This window comes from Trachypithecus francoisi, unplaced genomic scaffold, assembly GCF_009764315.1.
Source record: "Trachypithecus francoisi isolate TF-2019V2 unplaced genomic scaffold, Tfra_2.0 Lachesis_group5, whole genome shotgun sequence".
NCBI lineage: Eukaryota > Metazoa > Chordata > Mammalia > Primates > Cercopithecidae > Trachypithecus > Trachypithecus francoisi.
This window is the reverse complement of record NW_022681470.1, coordinates 41,762,494-41,779,884: the sequence shown is the minus strand read 5'-3', so window position 1 is coordinate 41,779,884 and position 17,391 is coordinate 41,762,494. Positions and strand designations below refer to the sequence as shown.

General features: G+C 40.5%; 1 protein-coding gene across 1 annotated transcript in view; it reads left to right on the top strand.

Moving 5' to 3' along the window:
- NIBAN1 (niban apoptosis regulator 1) overlaps nt 1–17,391 on the top strand; it is a 179,964-nt gene that overhangs the window by 62,923 nt on the left and 99,650 nt on the right. Inside the window, exon 2 of the mRNA XM_033197341.1 lies at nt 12,597–12,727. Within this exon, the coding sequence (XP_033053232.1) occupies nt 12,597–12,727 (131 nt within the window). The remainder of the gene's footprint in view (nt 1–12,596; nt 12,728–17,391) is intronic.

Genomic DNA, 17,391 nt, shown 5'->3' with positions numbered 1-17,391 from the left:
GATTCTACTAGTAAACTTTAGAACTTATTACATAGAAGCACTAGATATTTACATTGCTTTTAACTTGTTATTGATGCAGGAGTTTAATATATATTAAGTGAAATAAATTGATAATTGTGTTGAGACTCAATAATGTATTTTAATTGATTACATCTTTATTTGGGTTCTCCAGAGAAACATAACTAATGGGATGTATGTGTGTGTGTGTGTATGTATGTATTATATATATTTATTATAAAGAATTGGCCCACACAATTAAGGAGGCTGACAAGTCCAAGGTCTGCAGTTGGTAAGCTGGAGGCCCAGGAAGGCTGATGATGCAGTACTAGTCTGAAAGCTAGCAGGTTGGAGGCCCAGGAAGGCTGATGATGCAGTACTAGTCTGAAAGCTAGCAGGTTGGAGACCCAGGAAGAACCCATGCTCTAGTCCATGTCCAAAGGCTGGAAAAGACCAATGTCCAAACTCAAGGGATTCAGGCAGGAGAAAATTTCTTCTTACTCAGGCTTTTTGTTCTATTCAGGCCTTCAACTGATTGGATGAGGGCCACCCACATTGCCCAGTCTGCTTTACTCAGTCCACCCATTTGAAAGTTAATCTCATCCTGAAACACCCTCAGCAACATACTCGGAATAATGTCTAGGCATTCCGTGGCTCAAACTGACATATAAAATTAATCATCAAAACATCTTTTTACCCAAATTTAAGATCATTTCACAAGGCTTCTGAACAAAGAGTACTTATGTTCCTTTATTAATTTAAAAAAGTAATTGAATTCCTCCATAAAAATTAGTGTAGTACTAACAGAGAAGAAAACTCTTTAAAAATTGTCACTAATCTTTAACAAAGTTTTTTTTCGTAAATGTTCTGTTACTAGTTTTGTGACCTTAGATCAATTAATTTCTTGATCTGAAAATAGGAGAACATTGGAAAGGACCACTGTGATCCCATCCAGCTCTAGAGGTCTGTAATCTTTGATCTTTTCATCAGTGCATGGATGTTGGAATGTGATTGGCATTGGTATGTCTATGCTACCTGCTACCATCCAGATGAACTCAAGTTGCTTTCTTAGGTGGATTGTGGACTGTAGTGGAATGTAGTCTCAGTTATTTACAGTTCTACTTCATACTTCATCTCCTTGGTGCGTATAATGACTGGTTAGAAGTAAGTGAATTTCACCTATGAGGCCTAGACTCCAAGCAGAGCTGATGTCATGAGATTCCAGCACATTTATTAAGTGCTAGGTGAACTCACCTTATGGAAGAGCAATTTCCATAGGAAAAAGCAGTGACTTTAAAGAACGTACTATCTACATAGTCAATACTATTGGATTTTCAGGTGGAGTTTTTTGACTCTATTTTTAAGAGCATCATGTACCATAGCTTTGGGGTAATTTTTCACTAACATACATTACTTAGGCATGTTAAATTTAGTGATTAACTGATCCAGTGACTGGCAATCATTAGATTGCCAAATACATAAAATTTGACTTTGTGATGAGCTATATTTTCAACTGTTCTAGGTCAGATTTTATTATTGGAGATGTTTGAGTTTTTCTCAGAAAAACTATATCCAGAGACATAGCGCTTGACCAAATCATGTGGACAGTGGGTCAAAACCATTTTGGCATTTCACAAAATCTTGTGAGGATAAGTTAGAACATGCTGAAGTCATTTTCATTAATGAGTATTCTACCCACCTTGTGAATAGTTTCAGAAAATGTTAGCTGGCTACAGAAATGTTGAATGGTTTATAGACTTTTTCCTGGACCCTCCCAAGCCTAGCAATACCACCTTCCATTTTCTAGCCAAGTTCACTCCTTACTGTTACACATATACCCAGACTCACAAAATGCAAGCATATCTGGGCCCCAAACACAGTTATCTAGAAAAGCACTTTTTTCACATTAATGGCATAGATTCTTTTTTTTTTTTTTTTTTTTTTTTGAGACGGAGTCTCGCTCTGTCGCCCAGGCTGGAGGGCAGTAGCCGGATCTCAGCTCACTGCAAGCTCCACCTCCCGGGTTTACGCCATTCTCCTGCCTCAGCCTCCCGCGTAGCTGGGACTATAGGCACCGCCACCACGCCCGGCTAGTTTTTTGTATTTTTTTTAGTAGAGATGGGGTTTCACCGTGTTAGCCGGGATGGTCTCGATCTCCTGACCTTGTGATCTGCCCGTCTCGGCCTCCCAAAGTGCTGGGATTACAGGCTTGAGCCACCGCACCCGGCCTGGCATAGATTCTTGAGAAAGAAAAAATGTAAAATATAAAGCAAGCATTTCAAACAAATGTATGTCTGTGTGGAGAGAAGAAAAATGAAATGAAATAAGAAAAAGGAGAAAACATAGGAAAATAAGAGAGAAACCTAGAGGAGACACCACAGAACCTGATGTGTTGGAAGGGGAAATCACTGAAATTCCTAGGCTTGTTGCCTGGCTTATTTTATGTCTGGCCTGATTTCTTTTAATGTGCATGTTGTGTTCATTTGCATGGTTGCAATCTTTAAGCAAAGAATGTTTTCAGGATTTTGGAATAATCTGAGAACCTCTGATAAAATGTGTGCAGAAAAAATGTAATGACTATGGTTAGTCACAAAAAGAGCAAAGGGAATCTCATTATTTCGGTATCTGAATTTCAGTTGTATGTTTTCCTTAAAACCAAGAAACTTCTAATGGGCAAAAACATTGTTCTTCTTCATAAATTCATAGTTCCTGTGATGCTCTCTGAAAAAGCAGCTGTATCAGATTAATTTTCTTTTTCACACTCTTCCTTCTCATTTTTGTAAAGAAAAAGACAGTCGATCTGTAGCTTCCTTGGGGGACATTAGACAGCTTAGAAAAGTGGCAAAATAAACAAGATTTATTCTCATCAGATGTGTCATGAGAAAATTGGAGGCGTGCTGTGAGGTAATGATAAAATAATCTTGAAAATTTCCAAGCACTTCTTCCAAGTGGAATGGAAGGAAATTTAAAGTCAGCTTTCATCTATTTACAGCTGAAGCAAGATGTGGGCATATATATTTTTCTAACAATACAATTGGTTTCCTCCCCTAAAAAAGAGGAAACCAGACTTAAGGTCTCAGAGTTCTAGAAAGGTGTCCTCTGGAAAAATTGACCACAGTAGGATTTTAATTTTTCTGTGGAATAAGGTACTGGGAATTGTAACATGAAATGATAGTGTGGTTTTCCTCTCTGTCCATCTTCTCCCATTTCTCTTACTTATATTAACCTGTGAAGGTATTGTTCTAGTAAATGCATAGTGCTGATGGCACCTTAATTTATTTCCGTGGTCATTTGCAGAAAACATTGTTTTTGCCTCTGCTTACCCACTGGAGCTGGTGTATACTCTCTTATGTAGCATCTGTAAGTATATGAAGATTCATTGAATGCCTTTGATGGGCTAAGCTTTCTGTGGCCATATTAGAGATACTGGGCTTGCTTTTAGAACAGGACTTGGGAAGAACTTAGGGTCTCTCACAGTTCACTGAAGGTTTTGCTCACAGAATTTGGGACCTCTATGAGGGTAAGTGCTGGAAAGCAGGAAACGATGCTTCATTGTTTGTTCTTAAGCATACCTCCTTTCCATCCAGTTGCTGGCTGAGCCCTAGGAGGGTCCTGACTTGGCTTTGATATATTTCATATAAGCTATTGGGAGCATAAGTGTTTGTTTGTTTCTTTTTGCGGATTAATATCCAAAGTAAATCACAGAGAACTTAAGTTGGTTTTTATGTCTTTTATTTTTAACTCGAGGTGGGATTTCTACAGGGTAGGCTGCAGAATCAAGGCTCCCTGTGAATCATTTTGCCTTTTCCTAGGAGAGACTGTTCAAAAACCTGACTCTCAGGCACCAATAATAAATGTGCTTTAAAAACACACATACACCCCCTTCAGTTCAATTATGGAGAATCCAATTTATCCCCATTCTCTAAGGCATTTACCAGAAGAAAAAGAGAGTCCTTGGGCATTATTCTGTGTAATTAGATTTTTACACCTCTGTATTGTGAATTGGGATTTCCAATTTCTCCATCCTAAGGTGTAAAGTGATGGTGCTTAGCAACCTAAGACCGTAGCTGATGCTATAATTCATCAGGACTTTTAAACTGTTATCATTTGAGAAACTGTGGTGAAAATAAACAATAGTGGATATTGTAATTTATTTTATAAATATTAAATCTATTTTACTTTTTAGAACCATTTGTCTTGTTTCTCAAAATTAATCTTCACCTGAAACCTCAACAGTTTTTAAGAAACTGTGCCAGTGGCCTGAATAATCTTCTCATATGTGGATTTTCCTCAGTTGCCAGGAAATAACCACCTGGTTAAAACAAACTTGTTTTTATTTATTTCTGTATGTTTCTCCTTCATAGTAACAATAAAAATGTAATATCTGAAAATTATGATTTTTCTTTTTTTTTTTTTTGAGACAGAGTTTCACTCTTGTTGCCCAGGCTGGAGTGCAACGGCATGATCTCAGCTCACCACATCCTCCGCCTCCCAGGTTCAAGCAACTCAGCCTCCTGAGTAGCTGGGATTGCAGGCATGCACCACCACGCTCAGCTAATTTTGTATTTTTAGTAGAGACAGGGTTTCTCCATGTTGAGGCCAGTCTCAAACTCCTGACCTCAGGTGATCCGCCCTCCTCAGCCTCCCAAAGTGCTGGGATTACAGGAGTGAGCCCACAGCACCTGGCCTAAATCATGATTTTTCTGGCAATGTTATAGGAAAAACCAAAGCTAAAATGTGAATATAAAACATAACAGTCTCAAGTATTTTTAAAAAGAATTGAAAAAAGATTAGCAGAAAATGTAGTAAAAACAGTGTTTGGATTTTTGTATCTTTTTACACTTAATGAGTACATGTTTGTGCTTTTCTAAAAGTAATTGAAATAGGAAGCTGCATATTTCAGAGAAGATTGTAGAATGTATCATCGTTGTGATGACACTGAGAATGGTGGGGGAATGAGGCATAATCTGCCATAAATAGTATCTTCCAAGAAAGACTACTGATAAACAGTAGATTTGAGTTGATCTGCTTCAGGACTGGGAACTGGTTTTAAAAGAACCTTCTAGAATGAGAAAATATACGAATTTGTCAGACTCTTCGGACTTCATGAAAGTTTTACCCAGAGCCTTACATTTGCCGTAGTTTTAGACTGGTTAAGGAAAACAGACAAGCCAAGAAAGGATTTTGTTTGTAAATTATTTCCCACAAATAATTTTGTGGACAAAACTCATTTAAAAGCTCGAAAGGAATTAACTTGTAAGAGTCTGATTTATTAATATTATTATTGTTATTTTCTTTTTTGAGATGGACTTTAACTCTTGCTGCCCAGGCTAGAGTGCAATGGCACAATCTCAGCTCATTGCAACCTCCACCTCCCTGATTCAAGCGATTCTCTGTCCTCAGCCTCCTGAGTAGCTGGGATTACATGCATGTGCCGCCATGTCCAGCTAATTTTGTATTTTTAGTAGGGATGGGGTTTCTCCATGTTGGTCAGGCTAGTCTAGAACTTCTGACCTCGGGTGATCCGCCTGCCTCGGCCTCCCAAAGTGCTAGGATTACAGGTGTGAGCCACCTTACCCAGCCAAGAGTCTGATTTTTTATAAACAGATATGAATTGAATTTCAAATGTGTGTGTGTGTGTATGTGTGTATATGTGTGTGTGTGTGTGTGTGTGTGTGTGTATATATTTATTTATTTATTTTGAGACAGGGTTCTTGTTCTGTCACCCAGGATGGAGTGCAGTGGTGTGATCATAGCTCACTACAACCTCAAATTCCTGGGCTCAAACAATCCTCTGCTTCACCCTCACCCCATCCCCACCACTGCCGAGTAACTGCAACGATAGGTGTGTATCACCACACCTGGCTAATTTTTATTTTTATTTTTTGTAGAGTCAGGGTCTTGCTATATTGTCCAGGCTAGTTTGAAACTCCTGCACTCAAGTGATCCTCCCACCTTGGCCTCCCCAAGTGCTGGGATTACAGGCGTGAGCCACCATGCCTGGCCAAAAGTGTATATTTTTGGTAATTAATATTCAAGCTGAAAACTGTACCTTTCTCCTTTCCTGGGGCATTGGCATGGGTTTTGTTGATAGAATGCATTGTAACTTGTTTTTGAATATTTACGCAGCCATTCTTTCATTCATTCAACAAATATTTGCTGAGTATATAAACACAATATACCCTTGGAGGAGAGATAAGCTATATTTGAATAGCTGTAGTAGAAGTGGTACACAATTTTGGGAGAATGCCAAAGAAGGTGCGATTGCTTCCATCTGGGGAGATCCAAAGAGGCTTCTACTCAGGTTGGGACTGTCATGTGGGCTTGAAGGGTCTGAAAGTGGCTAGCAGGGGACTTAGGGGGAGAAAGGAAGAGAGGCAGCACAGGTATGCATGGGGCAAGAAGGCTTAAGTTGAATGAAAGAAGTGGAAAATAAAGACAGTTGAGGCGAGATCCCAGGCCTTTGGTACTACGATGAGGGGTTACTACCCTAGGCAATAGGGAAACACTGAAGTTTTTTTTTTTTACAAAGATAGTGATATGATCTTGCAGCAGCATGTTAAATGAAAGCTGCCAGTCCAGGACAACTCAGAAGGTTGTGCCTCTATGACTAATGAGGTGTGCCCCTTCTGACTTTCAAAAGAGGGTCTTAGTAGCATCAGTGCCAAGATTTGGTTCTGAAATAGAGTTCCCCATTCTAATATCTGGACCTTTGTGTAACTCATGCTACCTTTGAGTGGGACCAAGGTGGCCAGCTTTGATTCAGCCTCTCCTGTTCTGCCCCATCAGCCCTGGACTCTGGCCACTTCTCAAAACCGGCCTCTGCCACACACACCTAGCTTTGGCTCATTGCCCATAATCCTCCAGGAACAGCTGTGGTATTCCCCCTCCCACTCTGGTGTTCACTTTTTTGTTCCTGTTTAAGAGCTGAGAGTTCCTGTTTTTGTTTTTCTCCTCTGTCTCTGCTGTAATGCTGAAATAGGGTAGATTCAGAGACCTTTTTTTTTTTTTTTTGAGATGGAGTCTCGCTCTGTCACCTAGGGTGCAGTGGCACAATCCCGGCTCGCTGCAACCTCCGCCTCCCAGGCTCAAGCAATTCTCCTGCCTCAGCCTCCCAAGTAGCTGAGATTACAGGTGTGCACCACCACGCCCGGCTAATTTTTGTATTTTTGGTGGAGACAGGGTTTCACCATGTTGATCAGGCTGGTCTTGAACTCCTGACTTCAAGTGATTCATCCACCTCAGCCTCCCAAAATGCTGGGATTGCGTGAGCTACTGCGCCCAGCCCAAGAGACTTCTATAATGTCGTTGAGAGACAGTAGAGGCTTGATTGAACGTGTGGTGGTTGGGATGGGGAAAAGGAAATGGGCTCAAGAAATTTCTGGAAATAAAAGTGGCAAAATCTGATGATTGGATCTGGGAATGGGGGAGAAGGAGTCAAATGAATGCTGAGTGTTTGAGCCTGCATAGAGTTAATGGCTTCAAAGGGGCCAGCAGATATTTTTCTTAATTTTGCAAAGGTGAACTGAAGCTAAGTTATATGGACAGAGTAGTCAAAGAGGTGTGTTAGTTTGCTTCCATTGCTATAAAGAAATATCTGAGGCTGGATAATTTATGAAGGAAAAAAGTGTAGGGTGGGCGTGATGGCTCATGCCTGTAATCCCAGCACTATGGGAGTCAAGGTGGGTAGGTCATTTGAGTCCAGGGATTTGAAACCAGCCTGGGCAACATGGTGAAACCCTGTCTCTACAAAAAATACAAAAATTGGCTGGGTGCAGTGATTCATATCTGCAATCTCAGCACTTTGGGAGACTGAGGCGGGTGGATCACTTGAGATCAGGAGTTTAAGACCCCCGACTAACATGGTGAAACCCTGTCTCTACTAAAAATACAAAATTAGCCAGGTGTGGTGGCACATGCCTGTAATCTCAGCTACTTGGGAGGCTGAGGCAGGAGAATCACTAGAACCCGGGAGGTGAAGGTTACAGTGAGCCGAGATAGTGCCACTGCACTCCAGCCTGGGGGATAAGAGTGAAACTCTGTCTGGGAAAAAAAAAAAAAAAAATTAGCCAGGTATGGCTGCACGCTCCTGTGGTCCCAACTACTCAGGAGGCTGAGATGGGAGGATTGCTTAAGCCTGGGAGGTCAAGCCTGCAGTGAGCTGTGATTGCACCACTGCACTCCAAGCCTGGGTGACAGATTGAGACTATCCCAAAAAAAAGAAAAAAAGAGAGAGAAAAGAGGTTTAATCGGCTCATTCTTGGTTCTACATCCTGTACAGGAAGCATAGTGCTGATATCTGCTTCTGGTGAGGGCCTCAGGAAGCTTACAATCATAGCAGAAGGCAAAGGGGGAGCAGGTGCATCACATGGCAAGACCTGAGCAAGAGAGAGGAGAAGGTACTAGGTTCCCTTCAAACAACCAGCTCTCAAGTGAACTAAGGGAACAAGAACTCACCTATCCCCAAGGGGATGGCACTAAGTAAGCCATTAATGAGGGATCCGCCCCCATGACCCAAACACCTCCCACCAGGCCCCACCTCCGACATTGGGGATTACATTTCAACATGAAATTTGCAGGGGACAAAAGATCCAAACTATATCAAGTGGCTTCTTTCAGTGTCAGTGATGATTACCTTGAAGGGTGTTATGAGCAGCTTAGGGTCAAGTGAATTGTACTAACGCAATGCCTAGCTCAAGCTGAAATAAACAAGTAGGATTAGAGATATGTGCCTGTGCCAAAAATACTGGTATATCAAAATGTGGAAGAATCCCTTCCATTGCTTTTAGTCCTTCCATTATTGAGTAATCTCCTTTCAGTATAAGACCTGGCACTGTGTTTTATAAACAATTTAGGAAAGAGAATGTGATACTAAATTTGGTGGCAGGGATATGAAAGGAATTCAGTGCTCAAGCATCTTGGAAACTGTGATGAACAATGTCATTTCAGCTGAGGTTATTTTGTGTAGCCCCTGTGGGCTGATCATTTGTTTGAATGTTTTCATTGTGGAATATTAAATAGTAGTCAACATTGATTGATCAACTAATATGTGTCAGGCACTGTCCTAGACAGTTTTCAATATACAGAATATTTTATTTGCTTCTCATGAAACCCTGTGATATGGGCATCTTATTATCCTCATTTGCAGGTGAGAAAATTGAGGTCAGAGAGAGCTCAATGAAACACAGCCCCTAACTTACGCTTTTTGCTTCAGTTCATGAATGTTGTTGTTTTATGTAGTTGGTTTTAATTCAGGAATGCACGGAGGGTCTTCTATGCCGAACCTTTGTGAAAATGTAGGTTGTATTTGTTTGGAGCCTGTGGTGGGTGGGGTAGCTCTTCTGTATACAGCAGGGCAGGATGGCCCTAGTGCAGGTTACAGTAAGCAACCTGGTTTTTTCTTCTCCTTAATTCCTTAGTTCAGCTTGAGGACTTTATCCTGGTGCTTGCCTAAGGGACACCCTCGTCACCATTATCATCATCTTAATTATGATCAATTATGGAACATTTTCTATGTGCCAGCTATCATGCTGAGCACTTTACAGAATTAGTTCATGGAATCATTAGAATAACCTTATGAGGCTGCTACTCTTGTTTTCTTCATTTAACATGTGAGCAGAAAGAAGTAACTCACATGAGATCTCACAGCTAGCAAGTAGTAGAGATGGGATTTGAACCTGTCTGACTCCAGAGTCCATCTTCCTAACCACAGTGGTATTTTGCTCCAACATCAGACTATTTTTTTTTTAAATTAGAGATAGGGTCTTGCTCTGTTTTCCAGGCTGGAGTACAGTAGTGCAATCATAGCTCATCACAACCTCAAACTCCCAATGCTCCTGCCTCAGCTTCCCAAAGTGCTGGCTTACAAGCATGAGCCACCAAGCCAGACTGTCCCCTGCCTCAACACCAGACTTTGCTCTCAGTCTTAGGATCCCTACACTGGGGACTAATTTATTTGGATTTAGATAGGTTTAATCTAAAATCCAGATACACTTGCCAAATAACTTTAGGTTTTCCCCCAGAACATATGATATTGTTAGCTATATCATATATAGTTTGAACTAGTTATTAGATTAATTACCTAAAGAAGCTGCAATTGCTTCTTTATAAACGCTACCTGGTGGATGATGTGTTACTGGGAGAATATGTAGATATTCAAATCACAGAAGCATTTTTCTCATATATCAGAAGAGAGCATTATGACACCTCACCAGAAGCAGGGCGTCCCTGGGGGAGGCTTGGTGATGTGGCAGAAAATCCACTTTCAAAGCTTTCTAGAGTTCATCATAAAATGACATCCACCTCCTTTCATTTCAATCCAAGTGCTTTCAAGAGTACAAAAATAAACATTAGAAATTAACAGACTGCTTTTCTGATAGACCAAACAGTAGCTACTTGGACCTAAAGGGCAAATTTTATTCATCATGTATATGTTTTAGTAAAGTGAGATTTGTTCTCATTGTGGGAATTCCCACACTGCCGCACTCCTATGTAAGAAAATTATAGACAAGCATAGAGAATGATGCTGCATAAAAGCTGATAGCATAATAGCCAGTTAGAGGATTATAAAGCCTGAGTTTATTAAAGTATATGCAAATACTGATTAATAGTAATACCATAAACTCACAGAGCAAGCAAAAGCATGCCTGATTCAAATTATAGGAGCTTTTATTTGCATTTCTACAGAATCTATTATTAGTGGGTCTCAAAGCACCTTACAAGTAATAATTATTAAAGCTCATAAACATGACCAGTAAATTTCATGTTATGAAGTAGATATGAAAGAATTCCTCTTTACCTCACATATATTATAAGACCTAAATTCCCAAACAAAAATAGGATTCTCTGCATATGGGGAATATTCATACACTATGGGTGTCTTTGTCTATGGTTCTATAGGCTTAGAAATGGGTTGCTATGGATTCAAGGCTTTCCTATTGAGTACCTCAATTTATGTAGTTAGAACTCTTCACTTATTTTTGAAATTTTACCTACGTGATAGCTCTAAACAAATCTTGTTAGTATATTTTAATATCTCTCAACTGACTATAATATCAAATTTTAAAAGCAAAAATGATGTCAAGTTCACGTGAAAGTACTTTAAAATATTTTGGAATATTACATGGAGTTTATTTTTCCTCAAGCTGTACCCTGTTCTGCGGACTCAGCACAATCAGTGAAGCCTGTGTTTCTTTCTTTACCCTGCAGCAAGCAGTTGAAATGTTGTAATGGTTTCTAATCTGCATGAGAATGCTCCTACACCCTTTCTCCTCTACTCCTCCTTCTCTCTTCCCTCCTTTGCAATTCTCGTACTCTCTAAAGCTAGCACAGATTGGAAAGGCAAGAATGTTTCAGGTGTCTGATTCTCCCTGTCCCTCCATGTCAAGTCCTCAAGCTTCCCCCACATTCATACTCAGTTTGATTTACTTCTGGTGCTGAGAGTCTATTTAATATATTGCAGTTTCCAGTCACTGTTGTGAGGCAGCTGGACTTTCGTACTGTACTTATACTTCAATGGCACGCAGATCCAAAGAAATGTGTGGACTAGTGAGCAACTTCCTTTATAATTAGGATGCTGGAGCCTCGAGAGTCGAATGACTTGACTGAGGTTGTGCAGCTGGTTTCTGCCTCACAGAATCGGGGCCAGAGCTCAGGTCTCTAGGCTCTTAAACCAAAGTTTCCCCTTCTGTCTCGTGGTAGTTCTATACTGCTTTGAATCACACACACAAATTTTGAACCGGAAACATTGGAGCAGAGTGAGAGGAAACACTTTGCTGATTTTATCCAGGACCGTGAGTCATAAGACTAGAGGTGGAGCCTCAGGGATCTGAAGAAAAAGGGAGCAATGGTCAGATGTGGTGGCTCACGCCTGTAATCCCAGCACTTTGGGAGGCCGAGGCGGGCAGATTACCTGAGGTTGGGTGTTCCAGACCAGCCTGACCAACATGGATAAACCCCGTCTCTACCAAAAACACAAAATTAGCTGAGCATGGTGGCACATACCTGTAATTCCAGCTACTCAGGAGGCTGAGGCAGGAGAATCAGTTGAACCTGGGAGGTGCGGGTTGTGGTGAGCCGAGATTGCACCATTGCACTCTAGCCTGGGCAAGGAGCGGGAAACTCCGTCTCAAAACAAAGGGGGAGAGTGACGTTCTTGCAGAATTGAAGGGGTAGACCTGGGATTATCATTTGGAGGAAGGAGCTGAATGACTGCACGTCAAGGGGAATAAAGAGCAAGTTGAAGTGGAGACAGGGCAAGGTAGAAGAGTAGTCTCAGGAGGATTAGAAGGATGGTTGAGTTTATGGCGATGGCGATAGGTTATTGATAGAAAATAAAGCAAAACTCAATAGGTTATGGGATGGATGGTCCTTAGGGTCTGTGAAGCCTCTCAGGATGATGCCGGAAGGAGAGGGAGAGATGGGGCATGTGCAGCAGGTAGCAAAGTTCTCCAGGAATACAGACTACTGGCAAATCCCTGGGAGACAGGGGTGACAGGAGGGATGGAAACAGAGAGACTGGAGGGATGGTTTTTGGAACTCTGTAGCTAAGTGTAAATTCTGTGCTATACTTCAGAATTCTAATTTTCACATTTTTCTAGGGAAAACTGAGGCTGCCATCAAAAACTTCAGTCCCTACTACAGTCGTCAGTACTCTGTGGCTTTCTGCAATCATGTGCGCAGTGAAGTAGAACAGCAAAGAGATTTAACGTCACAGTTTTTGAAGACCAAGGTAAGCCATGGATATTTGGTTTACATGTTTTTCCCCTTGAAGAAGGCTATATAGCACACAATATTTCTGAAATAAACAATAATTTGAATGGCAGTTTTAAAAACTCTGCTCTGAAGTCGTTTCATACTCAAAAAACTCTATTTGCCTGGAAGTTGGAATATGTGATTTCTTTTTGCTGATAATAATCCATATAAAAAGGAAATTAGCATGAATCCAATATTGTTATGTATTTTTCCCACATGGATGCTTTGTTTGTATCAGAAACTTTGACTTGCTGTCGTGAAATTTTGGTCATTGATCAAATATGAGTTTCTCTTTGAACCCCCTAATTTATTCTTACTCCTTTGCTCTGTTATAATAAGTAACACCACCTCAACAAATGTTTGTTAGCAGCTACCATGTGCTAGGCTATAGTCCAAGAACTGGGGCATTAAGACAAGTTCTCTGCCTTCCTGGAGTTTATATTCACATGCAGGAAACAGACAATAAACAAGCTAATATCAGATGACATCAGATAATAATAAATGCTAAAAAGAAAAACAAAGCAAGAGACTTCTTTTATTTTTGAGATGCAGTCTCGCTCTGTGATTCAGGCTGGAGTGCAGTGGTGCAGTCGCAGCTCACTGCAACCTCTGCTTCCCGGGTTCGAGTGATTCTCCTGCCTCAGCCTCTCGACTAGCTGGGATTACAGGTGTGTACCACCATGCCCAGCTAATTTTTGTATTTTTAATAGAGACAGGATATTCACCATATTGGCCAGGCTGGTCTTGAACTCCTGACCTCAAGTGATTCACCTGCCTTGGCCTCTGAAAGTGCTGGGATTACAGGTGTGAGCCACCGCGCCCAGCCTAGAGCTGTGTTTTAGAGAAGGTGGTTAGGGGAGCCCTCTGTGGAGATAACATTTAAGCAGAAACTGGAGTGCAATGAGAGTAGGCTGTGTGAATATTCGTGGGAAGAGTATTCCAGGCCTATGGAACAGCAAGTGTGAAGACCCTGCCACACAGAGGGAAGGTCGGTCTGCTGGGAGCACTGTGAGTGAGGGAGGAGGGACGAACAATGACAGCATAGAAATAGGTCAGGACCACGTCATGTCAACCTGCGGATCACAATAGTGTTTTGATTTTGTTTTGTGTTGGGAAGTCCCACTGGAGGGTTTTGAATACAGAGTGACATATAATTTTAGATGATCTATCTGGCTTCTCTGTAGAGAATAGACTATGGGGCAAGAGGGGAGAATGGAAACTGGCGAGCAGGCTACTGTAGCATCCAAGGGAAGAATGATGCCAAATTGGACTAGGGTGATGATGGCCATGGTTGTGAGGAGAGGTGTTTATGATAGAGCTGACAGAACATACTGTTGGGTTGGGTGTGAGATAATAGAAGAGAGAAATCAGTGATGACTTCTTGGTTTTTAACCAGAGCAAATAAGTGGATGGAGTTGCCTTTTACTTAGAAGGAAGAGTCGGAGTGAATGGGATCACAAGTTCCCTTTTGACCATGTTAAGTTTGAGATGCTAGTTTGACATACGCCTGTGGAAATGTTGAATAGGCCATTGGATGTTTTCATTTGGAGCGCAGCAGAGTGATTGAGTCTGGAAAATAGAAATGTGGAAGTTGTTAGCTTATAACTGGTATTAAGGCCATGGGCCATAAAAGAGGGAAAGAATATAGACAGAGAAAAGAAACAGTACACTGGCCTCTTCAGCATTACAAAATCAGAAAAAGGAAAAGGATCCAGCAAAATGGACTAAGAAGAAACAGTCTATGGAGTAGGAGAAAAATCAGAAAAGTATAATGTCCCAGAAGGCAAATAAAAAAGGGGTTTCAAAATTAAGAACTCAATCCTATTTATAATAGCCACCCCCACCCACCACACACACACACACACACACACACACACACACACACACACACCCCTAGGAGTACATTTAACCAAGGAGATGAAAGATCTCTACAAGGACTACAAAACCTGGATGAAAGAAATTGTAGACAACACAAACTAATGGAAACACATCCCATGCTCACAGATTGGAAGAATCACTATCATTAAAATGACCATATTCCCCGGAGCAATATACAGCTCCAATTCAATTGCTATCAAATTACCAATTTCATTTTTCACAAAATTAAAAAAATTAATCCTAAAGTTCATATGGAACAAATAAAAGCCTGAATAGCCAAAGCATGCCCAAGCAAGGGAACAAATCTGGAGGCATCACATTGCCTGACTTCAAATTATACTACAAGGCTATACTAACTTAATCAACAGGTACTGGGACAAAAATAGACACGTAGACCAATGGAACAGAACAGAGAACCCAGAAATAAAGCCACATACCTACAACCAACTGATCTTTGATAAAATAAAAAAAAAAAGTAATGAAGAAAGAATACCCCATTCAATAAAAGGTGCTGGGAAAACTGACTAGCCATATGTAGAAGAAGGAAACTGGACGCCTATCTCTCACCATGTACAAAAATTAACTTGAGATGGATTAAAAACCTAAATGTAAGGCCTGAAACTATAGAAATCTTAAAATAAAACTTAGGAAAAACTCTTCTGGACATTTTAGGCAAAGAATTTGTGGTAAAGACCCCAAAAACAAATGCAACAAAAATAGACAAATGGGACTTAGTTATACTAAAAAGCCTATATACAAAAAAAGAAATAGTCAATGAAATCAACAGGTAACCTACAAAATGGGAGAAATATTTGCAAATTATGCCTCTAACAAAGGACTAATGTCCAGAATCTACAAGAAATGCAACAAGAAAAAATAGTCCCATTAAAAACTGGGCAAAGGACATGAACAGACATTTCTCAAAAGAAGACATACAAGTGGACAACAAACACATGAAAACATACTCAGCATCACTGATCATCAGATAAATGTGTATTAAAACCACACCGGCCGGGCGCGGTGGCTCACGCCTGTAATCCCAGCACTTTGGGAGGCCGAGGTGGGTGGATCACCTGAGGTCAGGAGTTCAAGACCAGCCTGGCCAACATGGTGAAACCCTGTCTCTACTAAAAATACAAAAATTAGCCAGGCGTGGTGTCACATGCCTGTAATCCCAGCTACTCAGGAGGCTGAGGAGGGAGAATCACTTGAACCCGGGAGGTTGCAGTGAGCCGACATCACGCCACTGTACTCCAGCCTGGATGACAGAGTGAGACTCTGTCTCAAAACAAAACAAAACAAATATAAAACAACAACAAACCACACCAAGATATCATCTTACACCAGTAAGAATGGCTGTCATTAAAAAGTCAAAAAATAATGAATGATGTGGATGTGGAGAAAAGGAAATGCTCATACACTGTTAGCAGGAATGTAAATTAGTTCAACCCCTAGGGAAAACAGTATGGAGATACCACAAATAACTAAAAAAGAACTATCATTCGACTCAGCAATCCTACTACTGGGTATCTACCCAAAGGAAAAGAAATCATTATATAAAAAAGACTCCTGTACATGTATGTTTATCACAGCACTGTTTTTAATAGCAAAGTCATGGAACCAACCTAAGTATGCACCAGTGGTTGACTGGATAAAGAAAATGTGGTATATATACATCACAGGATGCTACACAGTCATAGAAAAGAACAAAATCATATCCTTTGCAACAACATGGATGGAGCTGGAGGCCATTATCCTAAGTGAACTAACTCAGAAACAGAAAATCAAATACTACATGTTTTCACTTATAAGCAGGAGCTAAGTAATGGGTACACATGGACATAAAGATGGAGAGAATAGACTCTAGAGACTCCAAAAGTGGGGAAGGTGGGAGGGGAATGAGGATTGAACAATTACCTATTGGGTACAATGTTCAAGATTTGGGTGATGGGTACACTAGGAGCCCAATCCCCACCCTTACACTTAATTCCTGTGTTAGAAACACACATACCCCTTGAATATAAAATTTAAAAAACTATAAATAAAAAAGAAGGGGTTTCAAGAGAGAATAAGTGATAAGTGAGTTACATAATGCTGAGAAGTTAACCAATTTATTTAGCAGCATGAGGACATGGGGTAAGTGATTGCTTTCCCTCATAAAACAGTGATCTCAAAATGTGGGGAGCTTGTTAAAATGCACATTCTGGCCCACAGCCCCAGAGATTCTGATGTAGTAAGTCTACGGTGAGGCCCCATTTTTAACAATCTTATCAGTTGATTGAGTGGCCCAGGTTTTAAGAAAAGTTGCACGTAAGAACTATGAAGTTCATCTTATACCATGGTTTCAGTTTCATTTAAAGAGAAGAGACTCTCTCTTACCTTTTAATGAGGCAAGATAGGAGACTGCTGCATTATCTGTCAGGTTAGAATATTAAGCGCTGGAATCTGGAAGGGAATTTGTTTCATCCCTTACATGATTCTTAAAAGAGATTGGCATATCTATTTTTTTTTTCTGTATAGTTCATTTAAAATTTTACTTGAAAGTAGAGGGGTAAGTTTCTGAAGGCACTATGATTTTTTAGTAAAGGGAAAATAGATGTAAATTCAGTGACACGTAAAAGACAAGAGGCCCATTTGTATATTTTGAAATAATTTGAGGATTACACAATGAAGCAGGATGGGAATTATCCTTACACAGTTAACCCAATGGAAGACCTAACTAGGAATCTAATGGAAATGCCTGTACAGTACATATATCACCAT